The sequence below is a fragment of the Oryza glaberrima genome, chromosome 1 (genome assembly GCF_000147395.1).
Source record: "Oryza glaberrima chromosome 1, OglaRS2, whole genome shotgun sequence".
NCBI classification, from domain to species: domain Eukaryota; kingdom Viridiplantae; phylum Streptophyta; class Magnoliopsida; order Poales; family Poaceae; genus Oryza; species Oryza glaberrima.
In genome coordinates, this window is record NC_068326.1 from 22,814,504 (window position 1) to 22,829,533 (window position 15,030).

Consider the following 15,030-nt stretch of genomic DNA (forward strand, 5'->3'; position numbering starts at 1 on the left):
GTAATACTTCCAGTATATAAAAAGTATAATATATATGTTGAATGATATAGTTTTTTTTTCACTTTTACCAGAAAATATACCAAACACAGTACTGTAAAGAGTTGATCAGCTGAAAATCATAACATCATTTTTCTTGTAAAAAATGTTGATCTATATGTGATGTAATAAGTTTCGCTGGCATGAATTCCCGTATCTATAGATCACTATGCCAGCGTCAAGTATGTTACTCCATCCGTAAAATATAATGCACCCGTCTTTTATAAAAATCAAAAATTTTAAATTGTACTACTAATAATTAAATTTACAATACGTGAGAGTTTATTAGTTACATGTAGTACTATTATATTCATATTTGATAAGATTTTTATATGATGTTAATTTCGTAGCTGCCGATGTTATATCATGCAAAAAATTAATGGTCAAGCTATAACATAGGAGATCACCACGTAAAAATCTAAATCACCTTATACTTTATACTTTAGAAAGGTGGGAGTATATAATTTTGAATAATGAAGGTGCTATACTTCTTTATATTGTTTGATCTTCAGACAACTCATCAATCAACAGTCTTGGAAAAAAGCAGCCATAATATAAACCTTAATTGATATAGTGGGGTATTTCTATAATTAATCTAGGAACTAATTACGTTATCATTTATCTCTGTGTTTCCTCATTATCATAAAAATGGCGAAAAAAGGAGGGATCACCTACAGATTAATTTCATTTGATCAGCACATACTCGAATCCATTATCTCTACTACGTACCGTAAGAGCGGTGCCATCCTCCTGCCAGACCATCGCTCCTTTTCCACTAAAAAAAAACATCCTAACTCGAAAATAACCAACCCATAAAAAAACAGTATTTCCACGTGAAAATCAATCGACTAGAAAATTAATTAGATAGACGAACCACAGCTCATAGAATCATCCGTGTCCATCTTCCTCTAGAAAAATACAGTTTTCAGGATATTCATCCCTAAACTTTCTCTAAATATATATGCCGACGATTAACTTCGGCAAAAGAAGTGATCATTATTTCACTATATGAAAAGCAAGACAAAAAATATCAGTGATGAGTTAAGTCAACCCTCCAGGAAATCAACAGAAATTAAAAACTTGTAGACGTACATGTTCGATGTAGACACATCTCACAGATACACACGCATATACTACTATATTTTTTGCCATGTTATTCAATTGAACCATGAGGTCAATGCTAGATTGTGTAGATCAGAAGGCAATTGCAATGAACATTCTTCTCGATTTTTTTTAGACGTACGTCTTTCTTCTCGAATTTTTTTTGACGTCTTTCTTCTCTAATTTTTAACCGAATGAAATATTTGTCCTTAATAAGATGAGAGTAGTTTGGTAGCTGTGCACTGTGCAAGGGTACTGTGACAGCCGTACGTCCAATATCCAACTATAAATATGTACAGCTGTATATACGTATGGATACATGTCATCCTTCAAAACGGTACTTGTGTGGCACGTGTATGTCAAGAAAGAGCTGTAGTGTACTGTGCAAATCATTTAAAATCTTGAAGCATGCCTGATCATGCATAAACATTTGAATCGAAATTCACATGCACAGTTTCGAACTCTTGGCTGGATCCCCGTAGATGTCCGTTAAAACGAGGTGGATGTAAGTGAGTTACATTGCTCAAATTAATGGACACAGAACATGTACATAGTATATGCATGCTATGCCCAATATATACCAACTCCAACCGGGAAATAGTATCTTAATTCAGCATACAGTAAGCTGAACTGTATGGATTCAACTATTCATAGTACAGCAGGCCCTACACAATTTAATTACGTTGACACTGGCCGGTCTTATACCTAATACCTCCCTGACCAACAGATGCGAAAAGAATCTAAATTAAGCACGCTGATTTCATTAATAAAACGTCTCTACCATTAAGAATTGACGACTAGCTAGCTAGTATATATGTGTGTATATATATTAATAGTACTGCTGGAATTATGGAGTATTATATATATATAAACGAAGATCACTAGACGCCGCACCGAGACAGATTTACATATTCCATCACAAAAAGTCGTATCTAGCGCCTATCCTTTTGCAGCGAAGGAAAAGAAAAGAAAAAACAAATCAAAAGGGAGGCGAGACTGGTTGAAAGCTGAAACCCTCCTTACTTCCACGCCTCTCTTTCCTTTCCACACATAAGCTAGCTCCCCATACTCTCACACCCCATGTCTTCTGGAGGAGGAGGAGGAGGAGGAGATCGCCATGGCCCCTACCACCAGCACGGGCACCTCGGCCGCGGCGAAGGCGCTGATTACGTGTACAGCAGCAGCGACATGGAGAGCTTCTTCTTCAGCCAACCCGGGGGCGTCGGCATCGGCGGGGGTGGTGGTGGCGTCGTCGGCGCCGGCGGTGCCGACGAGATCATGCCGTACTCCAGCATCACGGACTACCTGCAGGGGTTATTGGACCCCTCCGGGCTAGCTCGGCACCTCGACGTGGCGTGCCCGTCGTCTCAGGACACGGCGGTCAAGCAGGAGCTGTCGGTGGATGTGACGAGCCACGACAGCCAGGGCACCGGCGGCGTCACCGGAGAAGGCGTCGCGCAGGCCACGCCGAACTCGTCGGCGTCCTTCTCGTCCAGCGACGGAGAGGCGGAGGGCGGCAAGTCGTCACGCCGGTGCAAGAAGGGTCAGGCGAAGGCGGAGGAGGAGGACGACAAGGATGAGGAGGATGGAGAGAACTCCAAGAAACCGTATGTTAAATTTCCATTGATTCTACTCTATACTTTCTCTGATTCTTGTCTTGATTTCTTGCTTGATTAATTCCTTTTTGATGCGTGTCTTGAGATGGGGATACTTTCTTGGGGCTAGATCTGGTTGGTCATACTGTTGCGGAGTTGCAAAATTTGACCTGAAATTTTCTTTCGTTTATGCTTTCTCTCTAATGCATGCATGGTGTGAACATTAGGGTTTGCTAGAATTTTGGTTCCTTAGGGTTCTTTTTAGTAGATCCGTCTATCCTCTTGTTCCCCTTTTCTTCTGATTCCGTTTTGACCCAATTTCCAATATGATCTTTCAGACGATGGGGCTACTACTATTCGATTTAATTTAATAGACAACCAACCTATGCTCCATAATAGATCTTGCGTAGAATGAATCAATTTTACGAGTTATAGCTTCAATTTTTGACTTGCTAGGTCTTTGAAGATTATATTATGATTTCCCTTTTAGAAATGATTCAAATTAAGATATATTTTCGTATCACCACCAACCACCTAAATCTACAATAGTTCCTCAATACTTTTGCAAAATTAACGCTGATCTTGCCCCATAACATGCAATCCAACAGATATCTAGCTAGCTAGCTAACTTATTAGACCCTAATTAATACTATATATCAAAATAACAACTATTTCTAGCAAAACCTGGTGCTAATCTAACATGAAATAGCTAGCTATTCCCATAGTCCACCATGATCCTACCTATCTAGCAAGCTAGTTAGCTAGTTTGATTGTTGGTGCTCTGAAAAAGCCCAAACTAATTAATAATTAGGCCTGATTGAGCTTGTCACCGCAGAAATATCAACTGATCTTCTGAATCCATATCATCTCTCTGTTCCTAGCTAATCCACCTGACCTTATTTTTGATATTTTGTACCATGCATCTACACAGGAACAAGCCCAAGAAGAAAGCTGAGAAGAGGCAGCGGCAGCCTCGCGTGGCGTTCCTCACCAAGAGCGAGGTTGATCACCTCGAGGACGGCTACCGGTGGCGCAAGTACGGCCAGAAGGCAGTCAAGAACAGCCCATACCCGAGGTACACATCTATATACATGTACAAACCTTAATTTCACCCAGTTGTTGTAGCACATACATATATCGTAGTATACCATGTTACTGTGCCATACAATTGCATGGCACGATGGTGTTCAAGTACTCCAATTTCAAAATGCAATTCAATTCGAATTCGAATATTGCAGGAGCTACTACCGGTGCACGACGCCCAAGTGCGGTGTGAAGAAGCGGGTGGAGCGGTCGTACCAGGACCCCTCCACGGTGATCACCACGTACGAAGGGCAGCACACGCACCACAGCCCGGCGAGCCTCCGCGGCGGCGGCGGCGGCGTCGGCATCGTCGGAGGGCACCACCACCACCACCTCTTCATGCCCGGCGTGCACGGCCTGCCGCCGTCGCACCTCATGCCGGCGGGGTTCCACCCTGAGCTGATGGGCCTCATGCACCACCACCCGGCCATGGCCGCCGCCGCCGCCGCCGCAAACCCTAGCATGTACTTCCCGGGCGTAGCTGCTTCTGCTCCGCCGCCTCCTGCTGTGGCTGGCGGCGGTGCAATGCCGCCCAACGATCATCCTCCTCTTCAGCAGCATCACTTCACTGACTACGCCCTGCTGCAAGACCTTTTCCCTTCCACAATGCCCAGCAGCAACCCATGATGATGACTGATCTAACTGATTCTGCACAAATATATACTACTCAATATTTAACTAGCACCCGGAATTTATCAAGATGCTTTTCAAACATTGGAGTCGTTGCGCCAAAAATGTGATGGCTAGGGAGTGCTTGATGATCAGCTTGGTCTTGGTGAGAATGTATAATTGTTATTAATTATTTGATTTTCTGCAAGCTTTTCATCTTGAACGTAACTTGTGTGTGTTGTGCACTTCATGCTTTTTTCTCTCTTCCATTTGTCAACATTTCCCTGGTTGCAAATTGAACGGATCAGTAGAGATGGAAGCTACAACTTTATAACTAGAACGGCTGCATGCCACTTGATTCTTCAGCATAGCCCTTTACTGTTCTGCACCTCTAGACTTATTGTACATGCATGTACTAGTGTATATCATGTGTACCTCATTGACTCATTTTCGGAGAGAGCAAATTAATTAATATTTCGTCTCACATTTTCGCTTTTGACAATCAAAGAAGATGCCAACTTATTATACATGATCGACCCGCTTTTGGTTGTTAGATTGTACAAATTAATGACGGGTGTGTAGTTTCTTTTGTGCCTACATATATGTATAAATCTGGAATTAATACACAATGACGGTGCAAAAGAGAGAGTTCTGATTGCTTTGGACATTGATACACTGAACTGGCCGGTTTCTTGTGGTAGTAAGATAGCCTTATCATGATGCATGGTTTGCTTGTTTTGTTTGGTAGCAGATGGCCGTAATATTGGGATTTTGACACAAGAATAAGTAAATGATAATTAATACTGTTGTTCTAATATTCGATTAGCTAGCTAGTACCTGCAGCAGGCCGGTTTTGCGTTAGATCTATGTCTATCGCTAGCTATTTGTTATTCAGTTCAACATAACACATTTATTATTTCTTCTTTTTTCACATTCTTGTATGGTATCTAATCAAAACATGGGTTGAATCTGATGTTTTATCTGGCCTTATATGTTCTATGAATGATCATGATCGATATATTAATTCCCCAAGATGTACCCCCTTCGTTTTTCTAAGATATGGTGCCGTTGAATTTTTTTAACGTATGCTTGATCATTTATCTTATTAAAAAATATATAACTATTATTTATTTTACTTTGACTTGATTTATCGTTAAATATTCTTTACGTATGTATGACTTAATTTTTTTTATATTTACACAAAAATTTTGATTAAAAGATTAATGATTAAATGTTAGTTAAAAAAATGAACGACATCATATATTATAAAACTGAGATAATATATGTGTACGTACGGTGGTCTGATGGATATGGTTGTGACCGCAAGTTTTTAGATGTACACGATAAATCCGCATATATACTAGTATTAATTAATATTGCAAGTGCCGCAGTACCAGTAAGTTTTCAGTTACAGGACGGAGGGCAAGCATAAATACTTCTTCAAGATTAGTCTTTACTAGCGTGCATACGTTTTCTCTTTATGAGTGAATCCACTTTGATTATAAGTTTATTTACGAAATTTTATCTGCACAAAATGTGAAGGAGATGTGCAAAATACTTGCCCTCACGACATGCTTTGGGAGTGCACAGGTGCTGTATTTTCTAATCCTTTCACGCATGCATGCATGGAATGATAAAAAGGCTCGATCTCCTTCAGCACACACATGTATTTTGTATCTTTGCCACGCAAAAGTTGCACCTTTTAAATGGATTGCAGATACGAGCGTGTCTCGGTTTCCTCTCGATATAGCTGAATAATTCCTTAGTTTTGGCAGTCTAGTGCCATCATTTTTATTCCCTCTGCCGTCATATTTGACCAAACTCTTCTTTTCCGGTTATCCCTCGTGCAAGCATATATATAAATATGTATATATGGGGAAAATTAGTAGTTAGTTGCTGACGACTATCAATACTGTTGACGGTCAGGTGTAGAAATAGAATTGGTAGGTAGCTTTGGAGAATCAAGTAAATTAAAACTAACAAGTCAATTCATATGCTCAATTATTTTCTTCTCTTAATTAAGGACAGCATGCAAGAGAGAAGATCTTGATTATTTTTTTTTAAAAAAAGGACGCATGCTAGCTCAACTAACGTTCTTGAAATAAAAAAAGAAAATATCTAAAAGAAGAAGAGAAGAAAAGGAATGGCTGTTCATTATTGCCAATCCTATAATATATAGCAAGTACAGGATCACTAAGGTCATTCCCAACCCAAAACACTAGACATAGTTTTTATAAACTCCACATCATCAAGAAACTAGTACTCCTACTAGACACTACTCTTCCAATGTAAACATAATTATCCTATATTTAAATTTAATGCTACTTATCTCACATGATGTTTTGGATGTTGTGTAGAAGTCATGTCTCATGCAAGATATAGTTTCCTTCTCTTTCCTCATTTATTCACTTGCCACATCATTTTTCATCCTAGGTGGCAGCTTATTTAATGCTATGGACACCATCCTAGTCATTGGGTTGTAAATGGCCTAAGTAGCTATCAGCCTTTGTGTATGTCTGCGTTAACGGACCTAGAATTTTCTCAAGCCCTGGTCAAGTCCAGTTGTTATCCTCAAACTCCTCGATAGTGGCACACTAATACATAATAAAGTGCAATACAAGATATAGAAGTACAAATACCTTGTTACTTTCTCCGTCCCAAAAATATAGCAACCTAGAATGGGATAAGACATATCCAGATTCGTTGTCCTAGGATGGATTTTATCTTATCCTAGGTTACTATATTTTGGGACGAAGGGAGTACAGGTTAATTTTCCCTTAAGCCTATAATATCTTCATGGAACATTGTAACTCTAGAACTTGATCCAGGAATGACAAGTCACAAATTAAATGTAGAGATTAATTAAGGGAAAAAAACAAATCTAAATTACCCCTCTCTCTACCTCTCAAACTATTGTAACAGTACGTATTATCCCCCTCAATTTAAAAATAGATATTCTTCACTCTTAACTTTTCATACCGGACGAATTACCCCTTGACCGAATCCAGAACAGTTTTGATTCTATGTAGCACACACGTGGTAGTCAACAAAATAAAAAATAGTGGGGGTCCACTTGTTAGTTCTGCCTCTTCTCTCAATCACCACATGTGGGCTCTACCTTTTTGTATTTTTTTAGTGCTGATTGAACTGTCATATGGTGACCGAAAGAAGAGATAGAACTAATAAGTGGGCCCCTCTATTTTTTATTTGTCAAGGGGGTAATTCGTCTTTCATGTTCATCTTTCAGGTCACTTCAGGGATAGCTTCATCTTTCAGGTTCTTAGATATTGAAAGTGCTTTAGTATCTTGCCTTTTTCGATGTTTGCAAATATATATCTATCTCAAATCTCCATATAATCGACTTTCAATTCGGTTTTGATTATTCCGTAATTCAGTTTTGATTATATTCATATCTAACAAGGCCATGTCAATTGTTCTAGTTGCCACTGGTAAAGCCAAAGACAACACCATAGGCTTGTTGATTGTTACTAGCTCGAGCTCCAGTTTCTCCTAGGACACCTCTCAACACCAGTGTGCTAGCTCCCACTACTTCAAAAAAAAGTTTTTGCAGGTCCCTCACGACTAATTTCCCAAGTGGATGAAAATACAAAATGCATGTTTTATGGTTACGAATGATGATATCTCTTGTGTAAAAGGGTCAGAGAGCCATTCGTGTGAACATAAAAACACGGGTGACCACTGACAACCGCCGCACGTGAAGATTGTTTCAATTTACCCGAGCGGCTACCTTAAGCAGCCACCCATATCAGCATGATGCACGCAGACGGTTTCATTGAAGTGCCGACTAGAAAAATATCTATATTTACATGGGGACACATCTTAGATGGCCTTCCGTGTAAATTATATTTTTTAGGCGGCACACTATTAGATGTTCATATGTGGTGTTATTGTTCTGTCTTCCTTCTGCCATTACCTTTGATTATTTTTTTCGAACAAACAGAACAATTGCACATCATTCAATTAGAAGAAAGCAATTCGGTTACACAACATAACACCACGGGCACATGCAGAAGGGCTTATCTTTCATTAGTATACCATAAATAGCAACCATATAAGCGTTCACTCATTTTATGGTTGTGATGAACTGATGATCAAGGCTTGGAATTAGAAAGTAAAACCTCCTTATCAAAAGCTACACGAGCCAGAGAGTCAAATTTTGACTCTGCTCTGTTTCAGCTAATTAACTTGAGTGGCTACAACCTACAAGGCCTTGGTGCTGGCTGAACGTGCGATCGATGAGATTCTCATTACCGCCCAGCTAGTGTGGATGATCTGATCGATTTCTTGCCGACTTTACCGACTCTAAGGACAAGGAAATTAGTTCGTGAAAAGGGAGGTCCGCGGCTAGCTAGCTGCTACTCTAGTAGCTACGGCCAGTACGTGGGCGTGAACAAATCAATCCATCATTTTGTCACGTATGCACCAAGAAGGACGTTCTTCCTAGGACCAACAAAAGGTTGCAAGTAGCCATTTGCACGCAATTTTGGGCGTTTTCTAGAAAAGTTGGATCTTCTGATCGTGCAGCCACTGTGGGAGGATTCTCCAAGAACTGAGAGGAGAGTCTGTCTCATGCATATGTGGAAGTAAAACGCTATAATTCCTACATGTGCTGTGCATGGTACGGTGGCTACTGCAATAGAAATTACTGCTGGTCGTGATTCGTGGAGGAAGCGCGCGCGGTTTTAGTCAGCCATCGAATTGTGATACTTGGTCGTTGGACGGAAATTGTCAAATGCACCTCTATAACTTAAGCTTTTGACTGCAGACTCTAGGACGGAAATTGTCAAATCTGAGTTTTGTTACCTAGCTATCTTATATGTTATCTCTATTATTATCGCGTAAAACTCCTGTCTACTCTAAAATCTACTTTTAATTTTCTTATTTTCTAATTCCGAATTTCAACACTATTCTTTCCATCATCCATATTTTTAATTCAAAATTTCAGTTATTTCTAAATTTTATTCTGGACTATAGAATTTTTTTCCAATATTCTTTATTTTTTAATTTCGAATTTTAGGTATTTTGTACTTATGTATGGACTCTAACATCTACTTTTAATTTTCTATTTTTTAAAATTCCAAATTTCAATTAGCTCTATAATTGTATACATGTATGGACTCTAGTCTCCTCTTCCAATATTTTACTCCCTCCATTCTATAATATAAGGCATAACCACTTTTCTTAGATATTCCATAATATAAGGCATGGATGCAAGCATGCAATTAACTATGACATCTTCTTCATTAAATTATAACATTTTAAAATCCTCCACTCTTATGTTATCTCTAATCCTATTGGATGCATGCATTATATTTATGAGGATAATCCAAACTACAAGATGATAATAATTATTTCGTGGTCTTTGGGTTAAGGGTGGTTGTGCCTTATATTTTGGAATAAATGGAGTATTACTTTTAAAATCCCAAATTTAATCTATTTTTAAATTATATTTTATATGGATTCTATTTTTTCCTTTTTTTTCTGATTACTATGAGAAATTTTAGGCCATGAGAGTGAATTTGGAAGCACTTTTTTCTATTACCTTAATAAGTTAATAGATAGATAGATTGTCCTAGAATTATAAATATTTTAATTGAAACTTTTGTTTTGATACCAAATGACACATTAATTTTCTATCATAAGACAACATATTAGACCATCATCAACCCTCCATGTCATCTAGTGTCCATAACATTTAATACATTGCCACATAAGTAAAAAAAATCTGATGTGACAAGAAAAATAATGAGGAAAAAGGTAAAAAGATAAAAAAAACATTTCTCAGGTAAGAAAACCATCTTTACACAAGAAGCAAAAAAGAAAACAAGGGGATAGATAGATAAAAGGAGAGAGAAGAGTTGTGATAGGATGATAATTTAATTTTGAAGACATAATTCATTAGATATATAGTCTCTATATATAGTGTTTATACGATCGATATGATAACTATAGAAACTATTTGATAGTTTCTGGGTTAGAGATGTCTTATATTACTTACATTTGCGTGCGGCTCTGACTAACACGGGGTATGAATGCTAGAACTTACCTAGCTTGGAATGCATTAAGCATGCATGCATTGGATGACTGGATCTTCTAATTGAAGATTAGTGGCCTCACCGCATCATTAAGTGTCCGTGAAGATCCCTCTGAAGATATAAAAAGCTAATGACATGTACTAGAGAATATATGGGTGTCCCGCAAAAAAAAAAAAGAATATATGGGTGATTGGGTGAACACTCATTTTCATGGTGAAAGACTGAAAGGACAGTTGGCTATAGCAAGTTTTTGTGTTTTACTTGTATATTTCTCCTGCAAAGCAAGTACGTAACACTTATAGACCTCTAATTCACTTCACATGAATTGGTTAAGAGGCCAGGTTTTACACTGCTTTGGCAGTATTTTAAATTATTAACTAAGCTAATTTTGATTCCAAAATTGTCATATCCTCACTCTTATAAGAAGTGGCTGAGTAATGAAACATTAAAAAAAAAAAGGCAGTTTGTCACATGCGCACATATGTATATAATTTTTCAGATCTTTGAATGATAATTACTTTTTACGACTAGTAATATATTTACTTTTCTTTTATCCTTCATTGGACTTTTTTTATTACGTAAAAGACAAGCATACATACCATACTTACATATTTGCGAACGTGTCTCCCTAACACGAGCTCAAATAGATAGATGTAAATGGCCGGCAAATCGCCGAGCTCACTAAGATCCTATTGAAAGTATACCTACGTGTGTGTATATATATGTGTGTATGTAATATCGGTAGGCATCAGAATTTAAGCCCCGGTGAATATAGTTATACCCATATAACTTCATCACACTACCATCGGTATATAGGTATCGAAATGGGGCTCTCTTCCCTTTTTTCTGTAGGGAATTCTCTTATTAGAGAACACGGAATGGTGGAAATATGTCCCCGTCGGGTCTAGGGGTTGTCCCTGTTGGGTGTGGCGAGGGGTACGGTGTTGATGATCCTTTGTCCCTCGTCGTCCCCGTTCCCTGTGAAGACCTGATTAGCGGGTATAAGGGTCTAAATCCAATGCAAATTCTGTATGTCCAAAGGTTTAATCGTAACATGATCAGTGGACGGACACTTTTCATGTTAAAAGAATATGCTATTGATACGTAAATGATTTTAAAAATGGGGATGGGCGATCTGCGGTGATTAATTTTCCGTGTGGAGGCGGGGATGACAAAAAAGTTCCCCATCACTGTAGTTGGCGGCGACGGGGATGTATTGTTTGGCGAGGGATTTCCCATTGTCATCTTGATCATCGGTGCTTCTGCTACCGTCCCTCGTCTTTGCATACAACCATGGAATAGTTACATAGTACTAGACATTTTGGCGCACGTTGTGCGCCCTATCGAAGATCAATTTTGTGTAGTAATTGGGTACAACCAATTAATTCATGAATGGCTGTTGTTTTAACTATAGAATTAGAACGACAAAATTAACACTTTTCTTTTGTGAGAACAACATTCGCATATCAAAATATAATACTCATGTTGATCAATTGCTTTACTGAACTACAAACTGTAAATATTTTCATAGAGATGTTTTCAGAAGACAAAAGGCTTGGGGGTTACCAGCTTAAAAGAAAGCTACTAAGAGATCTCCACCTATACCCAAAAGCTTAAACATTAAGCCAACACAATCCTATCCAACAGACTGAAACCTTAGATCACTCTGATCATATGCTAGCTAACATTCCTTAAATAGCTTCCACTTTTTCAGCTACAGAACAAAAGGCCACACTTATCCCTGTCCACCCGTCAAGCAGAACAATGCTCCAGGACTGCAAGAGAATGAATTTGTAAAGTATCAAATCAGACTTGTAGGGAGTTTCTTAACTACCAAATAGACCAAATACAGAAAATACAAACAATACCAAGGGTTGGCAAGGCTTTTGAATCTTTGACAATAAAAAAAATTCTCAAATGCTTGGTTTTCTATACAACCAATATAGCTTACATGATAGTTGTGGGATGAGGTGGCAATATCATCAAGCTTCTTTCCATGAAAATTACAGCATTTATGCAACATATATTCTATCCTTTTGTTCTGATAGTGTTAGAAACAAATTATGACAGGATGCCAGATCAAGCAACCAGAATAACATCTAAGCACATAAACATGTCCTTTTCAACTCTTGCAAGACAACTTCTGTAATCAGCAATTTGCAGAATTGTATCGCAAATATAGATAACATCATATTGCAGTTATACACAGAAATAACCAGCAAAGTTTCTAATCATAGATAGACCAGCATTTTCAATGTTGTAACAAAAATTTTGTGATCAGAAAACTGATAGATGTATACAGACAAATTTTGTGATCAGAAAACTGATAGAGCCATATAGGCTGTACATGCTTTTTATTATCTCAAATTAGAAAGGCAACCAGGATTGTAGATGTAGGACCCCAAGGAATGCATGTAAGAATTAAACGATGCGAACACCTCTAGCAAATAGTGAACCCATGGCCCGCTGTTTAAATCATTTAAAATTTAACAGCAAATCCAGCTCGTTAAGCACCTTAATCTAATCAAACTAACTAAAAAAAAGGAAAATAAAATGAACAAAGATGGCATTTCTGCCGCTGGCTTTTTTCTCGAGCACGCAAGAGAGTTGTTCTGCCTGTGGCTTTGTGCCATCACCAATGTGTAATCTCCTTCCCACCTGAATGGTGCATTCAAATGTGAAATACATGAGAGGTTTTTTAGAGTGTCTTTCAGCGGTGACAGAATCATTTGCACAGTATTCCCCACCTAATGTTAGTATTTTCCTTGAAAACTCAATCAGGAATCACAAGAACCATACAGATTTATGAATCACAGGGACAAGCAATGACTGATTATAATTGGAGAAGTTTGTTAGCTATTTAGGTAGTCACATAAATATTCTAGCAAAAGAAGCAGGGGAGCGTATCCTATGCACACAGGCCCTCGCGTGTACACACCGTGTACACCAACTAAAAATTTTCACAAAAAATTCTAGGAAAATTTATACATGTACTTTTATTAGTATTACATCTACGTGCAAAGTCGCATATTCAAATTCATTCTACATAGAGAATAATAAAAAAGATAAAATTCTGACAAAATTGCAACCTTAAAACTGTCAGATTTTTTGTTTTTTTTGTTACAGCTAAAATATAATGAATTTGACGTTAAGATTTTAACCCTAGGTGTAATACAATTGAAAGTATGTGTATGATTTTTTCTAGATTTTTTAGTGATATTTTTTAGTTGGTGTGCACGTGTGTACATGTGAGGGCCTATGTGCATAGGATATGTTGCCAAGAAGCAGTTATCAGCAATCATTATCTATATGAAATGCATGCATCTACAGAGCTAACTACAAATGAATATTTTCAATGATGCATTTCATTAGATATTTTAACTGCTAACATTAAGGTAGGTTCAAATGTTTAGGGCAAATTAAGTGGAAGCTAGGATCCAAATCTAAAGCCCAACAAACCATTCAGGCTTACACACTAACAGGTCATGTAAGATTGCCACATTCCCATGCTTGTAGGGAAAACAACGAACACCTTGTAGGCAGGACACCACACAAAACAAACACCTCAAATTTTGGTGGGGAATACAAACGAAAATCAGATACCAATGGAAGATGGCTTGCTGCATCCAGAGAACGGCGAAAATCAGATACTAATGGGAGATGGCTTGCTGCATCCAGAGAACGGCTAGGCGATGGGAGACAACTCCTCCTCCATCTGGTGGCCAGAAAAAAATAGGAGCTTTGCCACTGCTTATGGAGCACCCACATCACTCGAAAATCAAGCCATGCACCACCAGACATATACCTCGCCACCTCACCTTGGAGAACTCCATGCCAACGCCATTTCTAGCAAGCTCGAGGCATTGTTCACATGAACCAGTGAACCACCACCACACCGGGGACGTCGCCAGCAACACACTTCAGGCCCGCTCCGCCATGCGCTCCTCCTCTCTTCGCCAGATCTGGCCGCTGCAAGGTAGATGCCACCAGATCTGAAGGCAGCGTGGGGCTTGGATTGTGGCGAAGGTAAATCGCCGACGAGGTGGTGTTAAGGACGGAGACCTAACCCGATTGAAAGCCAGATCGACCTAATCGCTAGCTCGAGCTCAGCGGCATCGGCAGCAAGAAGAGAGAGGAAGTGGAGGACATGCGGCGAAGCATGTGGCGGTGTCGGGGCGAGGTTAGGTGCTGGAGGATGGAGCGGCGACGCAACTGCGCAGGGCGTCGGTGTGGCGGGGAGAGGCGGCGCGAGGAGGGGGAGGCGACGCACCATCACGGGAGTGGTGGCGGCTAGGGTTTCGGGGAGGAAGGGCCGAAAGGGGTAGGGATTTATGTTGTTTCAGAAAAGCCCCTTCACTTTTGTTTTTTAGAGCGCAATCCTATTTTCGTGTTTTTCTCTTCGTCGCATAGGATTTTCCTAGTTATGGAGAGTATATACGTAAGAAATCGGAACGTAGGATCATACGGTGAGGGATATAAAACAAATTATCTATTAAGGATGGTCTTTTTGAAAAATGTCCACCTACGTTAGGAACCACGTGTGATCTCAG

At 39.0% G+C, this 15,030-nt stretch overlaps 1 protein-coding gene and 1 long non-coding RNA gene across 2 annotated transcripts; one reads left to right on the plus strand and one right to left on the minus strand.

The window, feature by feature from the left end:
• The first annotated feature begins 2,046 nt into the window (after positions 1 to 2,046).
• LOC127767734 (WRKY transcription factor 28-like) lies at positions 2,047 to 4,652 on the plus strand. Its single transcript, XM_052293174.1, has 3 exons — positions 2,047 to 2,744; positions 3,664 to 3,807; positions 3,971 to 4,652. The coding sequence occupies exons 1-3, from the start codon at positions 2,218 to 2,220 to the stop codon at positions 4,440 to 4,442; spliced, it is 1,143 nt and encodes a 380-aa protein (XP_052149134.1). The 5' UTR covers positions 2,047 to 2,217; the 3' UTR covers positions 4,443 to 4,652.
• A 7,308-nt stretch (positions 4,653 to 11,960) lies between these two features.
• On the minus strand, positions 11,961 to 14,781 carry LOC127760178 (uncharacterized). The gene is made up of 2 exons (XR_008015054.1): positions 14,084 to 14,781; positions 11,961 to 12,255 (listed from the first exon to the last, which is right to left on the minus strand). It is a non-coding gene; the product is annotated as an uncharacterized LOC127760178 (long non-coding RNA).
• Positions 14,782 to 15,030: the final 249 nt, after the last annotated feature.